Source organism: Plasmodium gonderi (genome assembly GCF_002157705.1).
Source record: "Plasmodium gonderi DNA, contig: Chr10, whole genome shotgun sequence".
Taxonomy (NCBI): Eukaryota; Apicomplexa; class Aconoidasida; order Haemosporida; family Plasmodiidae; genus Plasmodium; species Plasmodium gonderi.
Window position 1 is genome coordinate 1,321,746 of NW_021628935.1, and position 17,048 is coordinate 1,338,793.

The window sequence follows — 17,048 nt, forward strand, 5'->3', positions numbered from 1 at the left end:
GGAACAAAAATCAGTATTTATATTTAGACAAATTTGGAAATACCATTAATACAGTTTTTGTTCCATATGCAACATTTTTTTTTTTTCATGATAAACATAGTGTTCAAATATGTTTTTTTTTTTTTTTTTTTTTTTTCTTCTTCCCTTTGCCGTTTTGAAAAAATTTGTACGGTAAGATGCTAATATTACGAAATAAATAAGGCATAGATATAAACATAAATATGATCGATGGTATAACTTAAGATAATTTTTTGGTATGTCAAATGAAACACATGCAAAGTTATGCTTCTTATTGATGAAAATAAGTGATTAATTTTTTAACTAATTTGGTATTTTTTAACCTGCAGTATTGTATATTGTGAGGACTCGTCAAAACTTGATTCGTAATATGCAAAAAGTGTAACATCCGAAATAAAAATCTCTAAAATAGGGATACGAATAAAACATAAGTACTGGTCACGTGAAAATGATACTTTGCTAAGGAAGTTGTAATTTTTCTCTGCATGCAGGAAAATTGTATATAATATAATTAACAACTCTAAAGGGAAATGATAAAATTTTGCAACATTTTCGAGATCCGAGCGACATGTGCTCTCTTTAGCTTTTTCGTGGCACCCTTTTTTTTTTTTTTATCTCGCTTATTCGTTTGTTCCTTCATTTGTATATCATTATTTTTTAGCAATTCCGTTCTTCATTTTTTTTGCCATTTTTTTCGTCTTTTTATCGTCACTTTTTCGTCATTTTTTCGTCATTTTTTCGTCACTTTTTCGTCATTTTTTTTGCCATTTTTTCGCCATTATTTTTTGCCATTATTTTTTGCCATTATTTTTTGCCATACTCCAGAACCGTATTTACCTTTTTAAAAAGAATAAAAGGTGAATGAACTACTGGGGAGAGAGGAAACTATAACAGAGGTTAAAGAAAGGCATTGAAAATCTGATTTTTATTCACCCCGTATGCATGTAAGACCTGTAGAAGTATTATATGCATGTGCTTCAGTGTATTAATAAGATTTTCACATTAATCTGGTGAATTAGTAATTTTAGCACAGTGATAAGTGTAAACAGGAGATTACAAACTGGTATATATATATACCTTATGGATGCTATTGCTAGCATATTATAGTGATGAAAAAGTGATACATTTTTTTTTGAATGTAAGTTTTATGTAATTACATAACGTGACAAAAAAATTTTTAAGGGAATGGTGTAAAGAAATGGACTTACAAGTGGACAGGGAAAAAAACTGGACAAAATTTCGAGGCATCGAAAAATACACCATCAGGTTTTGTGTGAAGAAATTTTTTACGCATCCCGAATTGGGAAGAAGAAATATCTTCTCCCGTCTTTACCACGACTGTTATTGGTTGATTGAATAAGTGGTTGACTGAATGGTTGGTTGACTGAATGGTTGGTTAACTGAATGATTGGTTGATTGAAGGATTGGTTGACTGAAGGATTTGTTGGAGAGATCGTCTAATTTGTGCATTGGGTCCCGAATGGAGGTTTTTAAGAAGGCTATAGAAAAATTTGTAAGGAAAAAAAATAGAACAAGGATAGCACACGGGCAGTGAAAAGAAGAATGAGGTAATGGCGACTATGCTGCAGTACTTCGTTGATAAGCTTTTTGGAGATCTACCTGCGAACTTCAATTTTGTAATTCGGAAAAAATTAGAGTTTAACAATCCGAAAAAGTGGTATTATGAGATTTATGAAGGACTAAACAAGAACAATGAAGAAGTGTGTATTTTCATTTATGAAAAGAAATACAAAGAAATGAACAGTGAGAAAAGATACACAAATAATCATCTCACATATTCGAAAAAGCTAATTCATCCGAATATTTTAAAGGTTTTACATACTCACGAAAATGAAAAGAGGATATATATAGTAACAGAAAAATGTATTCCCTTACATTTTGAGGGGATAAGGAGTGATCCAATTTGGGGAATATATGAAATATTTAGTGCAGTTCATTTTATTAATTTATGTAATTATGTACACTGTTTGGTGGGTCCCTTATCTGTATATGTCAACGAAAGAGGGAGATGGAAATTGTCTTTATTTGATTGTATTCATGAAAAAAATTCAAGTATCCATGCCATTTTGAATGACATAAGTGATCACATAATTTGTAATTATGGTTACAATCTAAATATTCCAAATGGGGTTCATGCAACATGGATAGATGCCCATGGGCTAGCTCTTCTGATGACATGGTGTTATAAAAATTATCTCTCACGAACTAGTCATTTGGAAGATTATTATGACGAAGTTATTCCAATTCGAAAGGATGATGAAGGAGGTAATAAAAGTATTGATAAAAATGAGAATTTTTTGAAAACACCGATTCTGAATGTATCTGAAATGCACAATTATTATGACACGAATATATGGAGTATGGATATTTTGAAGGGATCAGATGAGTGCATACCAAAATTATTAACCCCTTTGCATAGTATGCTACTAAAATTAAGCAACAAAGAAGTAAATTTTCTTACATTTTTAAATGATGAAAGTCTGAAAGGAGATAAGACTATAAGCATAATGCTGTTTTTAACAGAAATGCACATGAAGACAAAGATTGAAAAAACAGAATTTTTAGATAACCTTTTTAATAATTTAGAGAATATATCTGTACATGTAAGAATTGAAAAAATATTACCTGAACTTGCTCAGAATATTGAAATATCGGAAAATAGGGTGACATGTCTGAAAATTATTTTAATTATTTGTAAAGATATATCAACAAATTATTTTGAGAAAATTATATATCCAATTGTCTCAAAATATTTTTCACTAAACGATAGAGCAGTAAGGTATGTATTACTGGAAAATTTTCATCTGATTGAAAAACATCTATCTAGTAATCATATAAACGAAATTTATAATTCTTATATGTATGGGTTTCTAGATAATAATGCATATATAAAAAATGAAACTATAAAAAATTTCATTCATGTATTTCCAAAATTGAAATCAAATTTTAAATCTGCATCATTATCTGTTTTGCTAGATAATTTAAGAGAAAAAGATTTTTGTGTTAAAACAAATACAATCATCTGTATAGCCAAAATTGCGAAGCATATTTTGGATGATAAACAGAATATACTTGAAAATGTTTACAGAGTTGGATTACAGGATTCAATCATTCAAACCAGATTGGCAACTATACATTCTATCAAATTTACCTACGACCAATTTAGTCCAACCAAGTATGTCTCGAATATATTGCCTCTTCTTGTTAAATCCCTTATTGATGATTCTTCTGAGGTTCGTCTATCAGCATTTGACACGTTGGAATCTGTGTGTTCCTACTTGAGAAAAGATTTACTATGTTCAAGTGAAGTTACAAAAGTAGATATTAGTAATGTATCACGAGAGCATGCCATTTTAAATGATTCTTCTTTGCCATCACCAGAAGTGGAATCCCCTACGAGTTACAATTTTTTAAACAAAATAAAGGGTATGATCACTTCCAAGAGTGAGATATATGTAGGAGGAACCTCCGGTTCTTCACATATCCAGCGTGAGAGATGTTTCAATATCGATGGCTTATCAAGTCGTGTAGAAATGGATCGGATGGGGGGAGAAATCCCTACCCCGTTTGTGCACAACATGAACAATGTACGATGTGGACAATATGAGAACGTGTCGGGGCATAATGTAGGGGTGCATAACGAGGGGGTGCATAACGTGGGGGTTCATAACGTGTCGGGGCATAACGTGTCGGGGCATAACGTGGAATCTACAAATAATAACCGGATCAGTGGAACTGCAAGAAGTAATAATACAAACATCTGTTTTGATTCGTTGGTGGGGGTGACAAATAATAAGGGAAATAATCACACGTCTACATATCGACATGTTGTTCAAAAAAATGATTTGCTATTTAAGGAAGAAATGAATAATAATAGTTACGACATGAAGAGAAAAAATAGTGATAAAGTGAAAAATGCTTATGGCAATGATGAGACTGCTAGTAAAGAGGACAAATGCATCTTATACGAACAGGGAAATTATGAAGATCAGAGTTGGAGTTCAGTAAATATGAATAGATCATACGAAGACAATAAACGAGACAACCTTTTTAGTGGCGATTTTAAGCTTAGAGATTCAGTTAGAAAAACATCCCAAAAAATTGATATAGACATAGATGATTTTTTTAATGAATTTGATTTAAAGGAGGAGAGAAGTGCCAAGGTGAAGTTGAATTTGTTGTAAGGTTGGGAGGGGGAGTTGCGAGTATGGTTAAAATTGGGTAATGACCTCTTTATTCTTTTACTTTTTATGATGTTTTGTGGCTGAGAAGAGATGACTTATTTTCTCTCCTTTTTTTTTTTTCTTTCCTTCTTTTCTTTACCTATTTTGCTATTGTGTTGATCCATATTTGTTAATGCTCCCCTCCCCATTTGAACCCTTGCATTGACAGTGTACCTTTTTTTTCTTTTTTTCGTTTCACTACATGGTATAAAACATTTCAAAAAAAAAAAAAAAAAAAAAGAGAATATTTAAGTATTATTATCTGAACATTGTTGTTGCTAATGATAAGGTTAACTGTTCTTCCCTTTTGTGTAGTTACTCAATTTTAGCTATCAGTAGGAGAAAATAAGGAAAAATCAAAGGCTTTCTTAGTGAATTGATAAAAGGGCAGCACTGCCTCATATGAGTTGAAGAATCTGAAAACATAACAATGTTCCATTCAAATAGTCCCCCAAAAGAAACCACAAAAAAATAAATAAACAAGGAAGAAAGGATGACGCAGATGTAAGTTCATCAAGATAAATTATAGGGAGATAAATTTGGCACTGTTTTTGTCACATCCCACTTTAGGATAGTCCAAATTTTTGATTGATCAAAAGTACAAAATTTGTTTCATAACAATATTTTACTGATTTTAACGTTTTAACTCTTTTAATATTTATGAAAATTTGAAAGGGATAGAAAAACACATGCTTACATCATATTTTATAATTCAATTTAGTTTGATGGAAAAAAGAAAACAGTAGAGAAATATGGGAAAAAAAAAAAAAAAAAATAGGAGGAAAATATGGAGAAAAAATGGTAAGAAATGAATGTGGAAAAAAGATGAAAGGAAAAAAAATTTTGCTAGACACGTGGCACATGGTATAATGGATAAAATAAAACAATTCGTTTGGGGGTATTTCAATTCTTTAAAAAATCTCTTCCGTAGGTATGTGTATGTTTGTTTTTTGGGTGAGTATATATTTGTATATATTTGGGTGCTGGTATATGCTCTCTCATGGATTTATAACTAGATGCATATGCATGAACGCGTAAGGGGAGATAAGATGACAGTTCGTAGTTATATGAACAAGGTAAATCGAAAATGTAATTTTTCATTTTCATATATTTTTTATGCATTAAAAATGTTGAGTATATAGGGTTGGATTATATTTATGGAGTAACATGCTTTCAGTGCGTGTGTTTGTATATGGTGTTAGTACAGTTGTGAAATTAATGTTTCACATGTCATGTTCTTGTGTTATTTCTTGGTATCATCTGATTAGTTTCCTAATGTATATATTTATATGAGGTTGTGTGCATATAAGCATGTTCCTACATGCACTAGACAAAGACGTGCTTTGTTTTTTCCCCAATATCAAAAGCTTGATGTTTTTTTTTTTTTTTTTGTTCACTTTTTGTCTTTTTTTTCCCCCTACTTTGTGCCGTCCGCTTGGACCCATTTGCTTTTATTTCAAGTAATATTTTACATTTGAATAATTTTACCATTTTTAAAATGTGTAATAATCGTGGTTGATCACCTCGGTATGTGCACACACACATGGGTACAAACACAGATGCACGCACAGATATACACATGTATAAATTTATATATATATATATGTACACACGTTTTGGTTGTGTTGTCTGGAAGAAGAGTTTATTGGATTTTATTTAAATATGCACATATGGGACGCACGTTTTTGTGCATCTTTTCATCTGCTTATAAATGCGATGACATTTTGTTTAAAAAAAAAAAAAAAAAAAAAAAAAAAATTTATTTAAAATCAGGTACATCTTGAACACTTTCAATAACTGATGTTAGAACATTTACTCCTTCAATTTTTTTCAATAATGCTTGTTTGCTTGAGGCATATGTCATTCTATCTCTAGAGTTTGATGATTCCCTTGCATACATGAAGAAATGAATCTTGTTGACTGTAAAGATGCGTGTTTGTAAAGGGAGTGGTTTCCCATTTGGTGTGTCATAATGAATATATTAACGATATACACAAGTTATTATAATATGCATTTATGAACGAATACAGATGTACATACAACAGAATATATAATCATGGTGGAAAGATTCTTTACCTGCATCAAAAACAACATATGCACACTGGATTTTATCATTTTGATCAATAGATTCTACTAACTCCTTCAAAGTGGTTGTGGCTCCTTTCGAATGTATAATTATTTCACATTTCTCTATAACAAAAATTATCCATCGACAAGTCTTCCTTATCTTCATGTTATTAAATTCAGTAACACAAGTATCATTTACTCTAATGCCGCTTATCATTTTGGACACACAAAGGGAATGGGAGTCAAAAGTAATATAGTGGAAAATATGGGGGGAAAAACCAAAAAAAAAAAAAAAAAAAAGTTGAAGGAAACAGGGGAAATAAAGAAAAAGAGAGAAAAACAAATAAAAAGGGTGGAAAGATGGTGGAGAAGGCAAAAAAAAAAAAAAAAAAAAAAAAAAAAAAAAAAAAAAAAAAGGGGAAAAAAAAAAAAAAAAAAAAAAAAAAAAAAAAAAGGGGGAAAAAAGGGGGGAAAAAGAAAAAAAAAAAAAAAAAAAAAAAAAAAAAAAAAAAAAAATGACGAGGAAAGAGCTAATAGAAGGGGGATGGATATCCTGGAAATTTTCAAAAATTTAAAATAGTTCAAATTTTTATTTAGGTTTCCAATCTGGTTATTCTTGTCAGACTTTATAAAATATCAAGAATTCAAAATTTTAAGGTTTCATGAATGTAAAAAATCAAGATTTGATTTTTCAAGAATTCAAAAATTGATGATTTAAAAATTTCACAATTTATGATTTTTTAAAAATACAAGAATGATAAATGTAAATGTGAAGGGGGGAAAAAAAAAAAAAAAAAAAAAAAAAAAATTAATTAGCATTGGCTAACGCGATTGTAGCTATTTCTTTTTTCGTTTTGTTTATCCCGTTTTCAAATCTCGTTTTGCATATCTATTTTTGCATATCTATTTTTGCATATCTATTTTTGCATATCTATTTTTGCATATCTATTTTTGCATATATAGTTTAGCATATATAGTTTTGTTTATCTAGTTTTGAATATATAGTTTTGATATCTCATTTTGCTTGTTTCTTTTTAAATTTAATGAGTGAACAGCAATCAAATAAAAAAAAAAAATTATGACTTGACCGGTATATATGTGTGAAGAAGAATATTTGCCGTGTTGTGTTTTCCCGGGTGTAATATGGAGTATGTACGTATGGGTGAATTTAATTAATCTGATTTTTCTTAGTATGTGTTTTGTTCACACCAATTTGGCAACACCAATTTATTCACACATGTGTGAGTATTTAAGTGCCAGTCCCTGCGACTCGTAGCATTTACAGAATATTCTAATTTGTGATATGTATCCGGATGAATGCACATTTTTAGTTAACTTTTCTTTTATGTATATATGGGGATGTATACATATTTATGCACATGTGTTTTAACACGCGCATACATTTGTAACACGCAGAAAAAAAAAAAAAAAAAAAAAAAAAAAGTAATATGCCATTTACAATACACAAATATGTGTAAGGAAAGTGATCAAACTACTGGTTTAAACAAATACATATACTATATATATTTACAAGTCGAATTTTGAATGTGTAAGATTTAACCACCCTCCCCCTCCATACACACACACACTCTGGAACGTGTAAAAAATTTGGGCAATTTTTTTTTCTTTTTCCTTTTTTTTTTTTGCACATGGTCAGCTAATTTTTTCTATTAATTTTTTTGGAAAACTTTTCTTTAGGATGAAAAGTTTGGTTGTATTGGGATTTCGAATATTCATTTTTTGCACAAATGTTTGCTTAATCTTTTACACAATATTTTACTCTTCCTCCCAAGGGAGGACAATCCACAAGTTTATACAACAAGTGTATTGATAAGAAAAAGTTAAAAAAAAGGAGGAAAAACAGCTTTCGACATGTTCCTCATTATCATTTGTACATGCTAACAGCTCTGTCCATAAAAAACAAAATTTGCCCATTTGGGACGAGACAGTATAAAACTTCTATTCCTTAAACAAGATTATGTCAAACAGTTTGTCATTAATAATTTGTTATGTGTTTGATTATGTATTGATATAAAAGGAAAAAAAAAAAAAAAAAAAAAAAAAAAAGCCAAATTAAAAAATTTTGAATGCTTTTATTCTTAGGGCTTTTCGCCAAAGTTGGCTATGAAAAGTGCGTGCGTAAATATATATACACGTGTGTAAAAACATGCGTGTGTGTAAATATATACGTGTGTGTAATATATATGCACATATATATATATATATAAGGCTTCAAGTGAAGTGTGGCACAATTTTCGTTTTCTTTAGATTTTTCTTACGCATTTATGGGGTAAACATTTCTCCCATGCAGAACTTACCACCTCCAAAATAACAATTTTTTGGAAAAGCTATCTTTAAGAAAATAGAATTATAAAATAAAAAATCCCTATACATATATTTCACGTGTGCATACATATTCTGTTATAACTTTTAAAGATATCTGTTTCATTAACCAGAAGATCACTTTTTTTTTTTTTTTTTTTTTTTTTTATAAAGAAAAGAAGTAGTTCCGTTTGTCTTTATATGTTAAATTGCTTTCTGGTGTGTTATCGAAGGCAAGTGATGAGAGAATTGAGAAATTTGCCTTAACACGAATGGAATTTTTCAACTTTTTCAATTTGGGATCATATCCTTTGTTGATCATTATATATTGCTGGTCTAACTTCGTCACATCTGCTTCGTCAAACCGTTTATCATTCTTGCACTTCTACTGAGTCTATTCCCTCCATCCTGGTGTTATTATACCAGTTCAAATCAATTCATTTTAGGTAAAGTTTAGGGATGTTAGTCCAAACTGAAGGGAGAAGAATGACGAAATAAATGTTTACATCTTAGAAGCGTACCAGAAATTTTTCTAAAAGTATTTAATCCGTAATGTGTTATCATTCTGAGTAAGCCATTTAGGGGTATTAGAAGATTGTGGGTCGGAGTAGCAGTGGTGAAAAAAAAAAAAAAAAAAAAAAAAATGTGAATCTGAATGTGCGTAAAATAAGCACTCTTAGATTTCTCTATAATGGAAAGCAAAAATGATCAATGTTATATTTTCCTCGGATGTGTTACAGGATGGTGTATATGTTTTGTCTATATTCAGCATAAAAAAGATGTGAAAAAGTTAATATTTTTCTCAAATTCTGGGGGAAATAAAAAATGAAAAAAAAAAAAATACGAGCATATATACATGCATATCTCTTCTTATGAAATTGGAAAGAGGCCCATTTATATCAACAAAACGGAAAATATGGAAATTGGTTCTGTTCCCCTGTTTCATCCAAGAATATAGATTTTTATTTCATTCATTTTTCACTACCTCTCCTTAATCGTGAGTAGGTGTGTTTATTTGTAGAACCATTTGTGTGATGTTGTGTTAATGCGCTTGTTACTTATTTGGAGCAGGATATTTCTCACACTTGTTTTTTTTCTTTTTTTTTCCATATCATACTTGCTTACCCCCTTAAAGTGAAAAGTGTGCATAAAAGGATTTGCTAAGTTTTGTATGGTTTAACCCCTTCACTGTCAGTCGAAAAAAAAAAAAAAAAGCATTGACATTTTGCAGGAAATATGTGTGTTTGAAAATATCGATGTAGAGAATATTGATGTTTGAGAATATCGATGCAGGGAATATTGATGTTTGAGAATATCGATGTAGAGAATATTGATGTTTGAGAATATCGATGTAGAGAATATTGATGTTTGAGAATATCGATGAAGAGAATATTGATGTTTGAGATTGTAGCTAGTCGAATGTATACAAATAAGACGAGTACACAAATGGTTTGAGGAAATAATTCAATTTCATTTTTTTGTGAAATTCTTTTCGATAATTGGCCCTGGCATCGAACACATGAGCCAAAATTGGCACTAATACACCCCATCCTATCGCAGCAATAGCATCATATATATATACATACATATATACATACATTTAGTGTTTCTGATGACCATACTTATATCTACCACTTTGAAGATATATTCACAAAACTAGATGTCGTAAAAATGTAGCATGATAAAATGCATATTGGTGTCTATGTAGAGGAATAGATTAATTATTAAAACTTTGGACATACCTTTTTCCCTATAAAAATATATTTCCTTGTTAATATAAGGAGGGTTATACGGATACAAAAATGCATATGGATGTAGTTATAAATTTGTATGTCTAATTAAAGAACGGAAAAGAATTGTTTCCCTTGAGTATTATTTGCTATAACATTTTTGTAATTTATTTTATTTTTTTTTTTTAAACATATTTTTAATGAATCGTTATGGAATAAATAACATATTTATATTTTTTGACAAATGAACAAAAAAAGCTATGTTTATTATGTAATACATGGATATTTGGTTTTCCTCGTTTGTGGTGAACAAAAAAAAAAATTTGTAGCGTTTTGTACATAAAACAGTTAATCATTATGAATGTTATATGCTATAAATGGGTGAGTACATAGAACGTAATATAAAGTATTGGAGAAATATTAAACATTTTTCTTTGTCAACAAAAAATAAGGTACGAATATAAGTATATCCTCCGTTGTGCTGGTGTGACGTTATTTTAAAAATTCAACATTCTGTGGTGAAAGCTTATTCAAATTGATGTACCGCTACGTGTGTTTTTACTTTTTATGGAAATATTTATACAATCGTGCTATTAAGGGATGAAAAAAAAAAAAAAAAAAAAAAAAAGTATTACCTTCTATGCATCAACTGAGAACAAAACATTTTCTCAAACTTTCCTTAAGCTTTTTTTGAAATTAAATATTTGATAATTAAAAAAAAATAAATAAATAAATAATGTGTGAGGTAATTTTTTGTGATGATTATGAGAAATATCACATTTTACTAGCATATAAGTGTGGCCAAGTATGGATAAGGGGACATGTTTCTTGTTCCTCTCTTCCTATAACACCTCTCCAATTTTATATAATCACATTTCGCACATTTGATTTGTATTACATGGAAAATTATTTACTAGTTTTGTTTCATAACTTCGCATACATTTTCCATTTTGTTATACGTAACGATAATACGTGAGTAAGGGGTACAGAGATGACCGAAATGGAACTATTATATTTATATATTTTTATGCACTTCCAAAGGTTGGTATATTATTATTTTTTTTTATTATGTTTTTAATTATTTTTTTTATTATTTTTTTTAGCATTTTTTTTAGAATTTTTTTTTATTATTTTATTTCTTTTGCATACACGAAGGGGAAGGAAACAAGCAGAAATTACACGTGTTTTAAACATATTTGATTCGTAAGACAAGTAAATAATTGTATACACATGCTCAGATATGAGAGGAAGAATATAAAATACTTATTTTATAAATACTGATGAGATAGGGACATTGTATACAGTAAGAAAATTATAAAAATGAAATAAAGTAAAAAAAGACTTCTCCATTTTTATAATTTTCTTCTGATATTTCAATTTCTTTTTAACATAATAAATAAAAATGGACGGGAAATGAGTACTCATAAACGTATGAAATTTTTTTTTTGACAAAAACGAACGGGTGATATATAAATGTTATATGTTGTGTTGTCCTGTTCTTATGGATGAACACGTTACCTCACTGTTAGTCTAGAAAAAGAAATTGGAGGGATGGTATAAAATGTGTGTAAAAGTAAATTCAATTGACGTCGAAATGATGTTGAATATGTTACTTCACTGGAAATTTTTAAATGGAAAATAACTGGGATTAAGAAAAAAAAAAAAAATAAAATACTAGTAAAGTTTATTACTTTATGTTACACGGGGTTGTTTATTTGATTACACTTTGGAGCGTATTTTTTTTCTTTTATTTTCAGTCCATGCAGGTCTTTCACAAATATAAAATGGTATATTTATAAAAACGCCAAAAAAAAAATTAACGCATTGAATTTTTGCTTTTTCCTCTTCTCCAATGTATATTTTAATTTATAAGATTTTCTCTTACTTTTTTTTTCTTTTTTTTATAAATAATTCAACGGTTAAACACATGTTTAGTATATATATGTATATATAAATGTCGAAACCTATTTTTTGTGATTCCACAACAGGAGGGAGGGGTGAGGTAAAATTATATTTTAGAATAAGTTATATATAAGCACTATTTTCTTATCGTATATATATATATATATATACATCTATAATTTTAAAGATTCTACACCATATGGAGGGGAGGGGAAATTTTTCTTTGGTCCGTCCCCTTTTTTTTTTTTTTCTTTTTTTTTTTTTCTTTTTTTTTTATTTATTTTTTTCCAAACTTGGCTTTTTACAAATTTTACCTCTTCCTCCCCTCGCCCCCCGTTCTACCCTGTTTTTAGCGTGCCTTACACTAATTTCATACTTTTTAGGCCCTTCTTTTTTTCTGCATATTTTCACGTAAAACATGTATATGTTATATATACTCTCTATACATATATTTTATTATTTTTTTTTGCCTTCTTTTGAGTACCCTCAACACCATTTGAAGTTCATTTATTTAGATATGAAAAGAAAAAAATAAATTTCATTTCCCGCCCCAGGACCCACACAATCCAAATCCAGTGCTTATTATTAATTGTGTCATTTAATTGTGAATGTTAAAAAAAAAAAAAAAAACACATCGTATACAATTTATGGAAAGGTCAAATGCTATTACTTATATATATAAATCGTGTATAAGGTTGGTATTACACAGTTTCATTTGATGCTACCTTGAGCGTTTCACTTTCCTTAATAAATTTCTTCTCACATTGGCTCCAATTTACGCCACTTTTTTTTGCCTCAATTTTTTTTTTTTTTACTTTTTTCTTCGTTTTTTTCCCAGTAATTACCATTTTGCTTTATATTTTTTTTTTTCTTCTTTATGATTTTGTTCAGTTTTAAACCTCAAGCGTGTTGCAAAATTAATTTATGTTGACTTGTCGACTTTGTTTTTTGCGTGTTCATTTTATATTATATAGTTACGTAACACCATCTATAAAAAAAATCTCCAAAAAATTGAAGAAACAATGTGAAAAATAAAAAAAAAAAAAGAGAAAAAAAAAAAAAGAGGATTTTGTAAAATATAGAGTTTTTAATTTTCTTTTTCTTTTTCTTTTTCTTTTTTTTTTTCAAATTATAAAAATCATTTCCCCACATCAAATCAGAATTCATATTTATACCTCTGTATATATATATACCTACATTCCCCTACGTATATAGATAGTTTATACCTCGAAAATGTTTACATGTATATACGCTTATATACATAAAAGTATTTATATATATTTATTTATGTAAAATTCAGAGAATGTGAATATACGCTCAAGTATATAAATTTATGTGTATATTTTTTACAAATGTTTTTTTATATGCATTTTATGTTCGTTATGCATGCCTTATTCATTTGTTAAATATATTCTTCTACAGGAACGTTTGTTACATGGATTCTGTTATATGTAGCATGTTAAATGTATGTTGTTCCCCAAACCTCAACTGTTTCATTTTTTTAATTTAAATCGTCAAGTTATTTTTAAATGTTTGTATTTTTCCCTATGTATTAGATGTTTTTCTGTACGGACAACGTAGCCCTTTTTGCCGGTACCGATTGTGTACGCATAGGAAATTGTTAATTGTTGCATATATAAAAGCTTCTTATATGTGTGTGTGTGTGTTGTGTTCTAAGAGATTAGAGAAAAGGAAGACAAAGCTATAAAGTGATAAAATCACAGAGCTATGATTTGATAAAGTGGGAAGAGCTGCAACCCGATAAAGTGGAAGAGCTACGGTCCAATTAACCGGCAGGACTATAAAACGTCATTTATATTCAATAGAAAAACAAGAAGTAGTTGCACATTTTTCTCGAATTGCTCCATTGATTGTTATTGCTGTACAAGATATTAAATCTATGAACCTCTGCCTAACCTTAAATTTGGACGTCTTTGTGCACGTGTGAAGAGAGAGAGAGTGGTTGAACAGAGTGTTCCATTTATTCTACGTTCCAATGCTGAATGGCTGCTGACATTGTGATGTTATGATATATTAGTTATATGTATTATGTTAGAGAGTAATACAGCACTTAGAGGTGAAATGCATATCAGTGAAGCATATTGCCACATAACATCGTTTGCCTAAGTCCACGCCATTCATCAGAGCACAGTGCAGACTTTACTTAATTTGTCTTAAAATACTGATTGTAACGTTGAGGAACTTTTTAAATGCCAAAAGTGTTGTCAATTTTGTGTAATTAATCCTGTGAAGAAATTTAAAAAATTTGGAAAGTGTTTACAAAAAAAAAGGAATACACTCGTCAAGAGGCTTGATTAGGCCTAGGTGAAGGAATATATATATATATGTATATGTATATATATATGTGTATATACTTCCTGTACTACCCAACATTAAGGAAATATACTGAATAATTAAGACTAGACACGATGGGTCCATATATGCACCAAAGAAACCAACCAATGTCCCTCCTTATAAGGAAACTGAAATATGATACATCACCATCCATGGTTCGAGAGAAATTTAAAAAATTCGGAGCCATCAAGGATGTGTACTTACCAATAGATTATTACACGAAAGAACCAAGAGGTTTTGGTTTTGTGGAATTTTATGATCCCAAAGATGCTGAACAAGCATTAAAAGAAATGAACGGATCAGAAATAGATGGAAATAGAATAGAAGTATTTGTAGCACAAAAAGGAAGATCAGATCCAAGACTTATGAGATATAAAGAAAAGGGAGGAGGAATACCACCAGGACCTTATCCTTATAGGAAATATTCAGATTATAGAATAAGGAAAAGATATATTTCAAAATCTCACTCAAGATACAGATCCTATTCGAGAGATAAAATTAGAAGAAGAGATGATAGATCAAGAGAAAGATTTAGATACAGAAATAGTTACGATAGAAAAATGGAAGGATATAGAGACAAAAAAAACTATTACCCAAAAAGTAGTTATAATAAATATCGAAATAAAGATTATGATCGAAGTGTAAGCAGAAGTAGAAGATCTAGAGATTATAGAAATGATAGCCCAAGATATAAAGAAAAACGAAGATATGACAAATATTACAGAAGTACTAGTAGAAGAATGAGCAGAGGAGGAGGAGGAGGGGGAGATGATAAATATGAACGAAGAAGTCGACATGATAGAAAAGATAATTATAAATCCAAATATAATAATAGTAATGATGATGAATACAGTGATGAAACTAGAAATTCTAGTAAACATTCCAAAAAACAAAATGTTTCGAAATCTATTTCTTTTAACACAGAAAAAGATGATACAAGAAAAAAAAATGACAATGTTAATGAAAAGGATAATTCCAAAGATTGGCGTGAGAGCGAAGAGAGGAATGATGATCAGAGCAACAGAAGGGAATCTGTGAACAGTCAAGACGAGGAATCTAGTTAACTTTTCGTGTCCATTATTTAGACACACATTAAGTCATGGTAAGTGTGTGCAAACTGATACATTTGATAAGAGGGATATAAATCAAGGGTATATTGGTTAAGAAGCTAGAGTAGTGACATGGGGTGGAAAATGCGTATTCAAAGATGCATCCTTTGTATTTGTTTCTTTTTCGGGACCCTCTATTTTACCAGCCTTTCGAAAATGTATATTATATATTTGTATTTCCAGGTGCATATTCAAACAAGGCCCTTCCAGCTTATATATATATATATATATATATATATATATATATATATATATATATATATATGCATATATTCATATAAATTAGCATGTTGACTCTTTCCATTCCTTCGTCCTCACATGAAAGATATCCCACCTTTAACAGAACTAACAAGAAAAAGGTGTTTTCTTTATTTATTTAAAGGGGTATTTTTTTTTCTTTTTTTTTTTTTTAAAAACGTCATTTTAATTTTCAAGGATATATACAAATGAATACATAACTGCTAAAAGTACAGAAAAAAAAAAAAAAAAAAAAATACCCAATCTTCATTTACATGTTTTTTTTTTTTTTTTTTTTTTTTTTTGCACTTTGTGTGTGTGTGCTAGTAGCATTTTTGTCATTATGTTTTGTTAATCACGTTTTTGCTAATTGTGTCTTACTATCCCATCTTTTTTCTTTTGTACTTTTTTTTTTTTTTTTATTTATTTTTTATTTATTTAAAATATTTTGCTTATTACAGGATTTCATATATAATTAATAAAAAAAATTTAATCAGTAAAGCTTTTTTTATTTTCCTCTATCATTTTATTTTTATTTATCTTTTTTTTTTCCCTTTTCTCTTCCTTTTTTCCATTACTACGCCACCCCGAAAGATTTATTTAGCATTATGTTGTTGGATTTTAATTATAAATATTTCAAAAAAAAAAAAAAATAAAAAAAAAAGGAGGTTTCAAGGGATGGTTTAAAGGAAGGTTAATAAGAAGGTTAAAAAAGAAGGTTAAAATGAAGGTAAAAAAGAAGGTTAAAAAAGAAGGTTAAAATGAAGGTAAAAAAGAAGGTTAAAAAAGAGGTCTAAAAAGAGGGCTAAATAGAGGTCTAAAAAGAGGACTAAAAGGAAGGTTAAAAAAGAGGTCTAAAAAGGAGGGTTACAAAATAAGCCTCTTTTAAAATATCAAACGAATGTGAAAGAAAAAAGAAAGACAATAAATAAATAAAATAAAACCAAGTATTACCTAGCTAAGCAAACGACTTTGTAAAGATATGAAACCAATTATTCCGATCAAGGTATAATTTGGTTAATGAAGAAAAATCTAGGAATTCTAAAGTGTCGAATGAAAAAGAT

General features: G+C 29.2%; 3 protein-coding genes across 3 annotated transcripts; 2 read left to right on the forward strand and 1 right to left on the reverse strand.

Annotated features, from left to right (window-relative positions):
* Window positions 1–1,598: 1,598 nt before the first annotated feature.
* PGO_102770 (protein kinase) lies at window positions 1,599–4,223 on the forward strand (the record flags this gene model as incomplete). Its single annotated transcript, XM_028688307.1, has 1 exon — window positions 1,599–4,223. One exon carries the CDS (start codon window positions 1,599–1,601, stop codon window positions 4,221–4,223), a length of 2,625 nt encoding a protein of 874 aa, XP_028544108.1.
* Window positions 4,224–6,021: 1,798 nt separating this feature from the next.
* On the reverse strand, window positions 6,022–6,546 carry PGO_102780 (actin-depolymerizing factor 1; the record flags this gene model as incomplete). The annotated part of the gene is made up of 2 exons (XM_028688308.1): window positions 6,022–6,182; window positions 6,339–6,546. 2 exons carry the CDS (start codon window positions 6,544–6,546, stop codon window positions 6,022–6,024), a joined length of 369 nt encoding a protein of 122 aa, XP_028544109.1.
* Window positions 6,547–14,712: 8,166 nt separating this feature from the next.
* On the forward strand, window positions 14,713–15,702 carry PGO_102790 (serine/arginine-rich splicing factor 12; the record flags this gene model as incomplete). The annotated part of the gene is made up of 1 exon (XM_028688309.1): window positions 14,713–15,702. One exon carries the CDS (start codon window positions 14,713–14,715, stop codon window positions 15,700–15,702), a length of 990 nt encoding a protein of 329 aa, XP_028544110.1.
* Window positions 15,703–17,048: the final 1,346 nt, after the last annotated feature.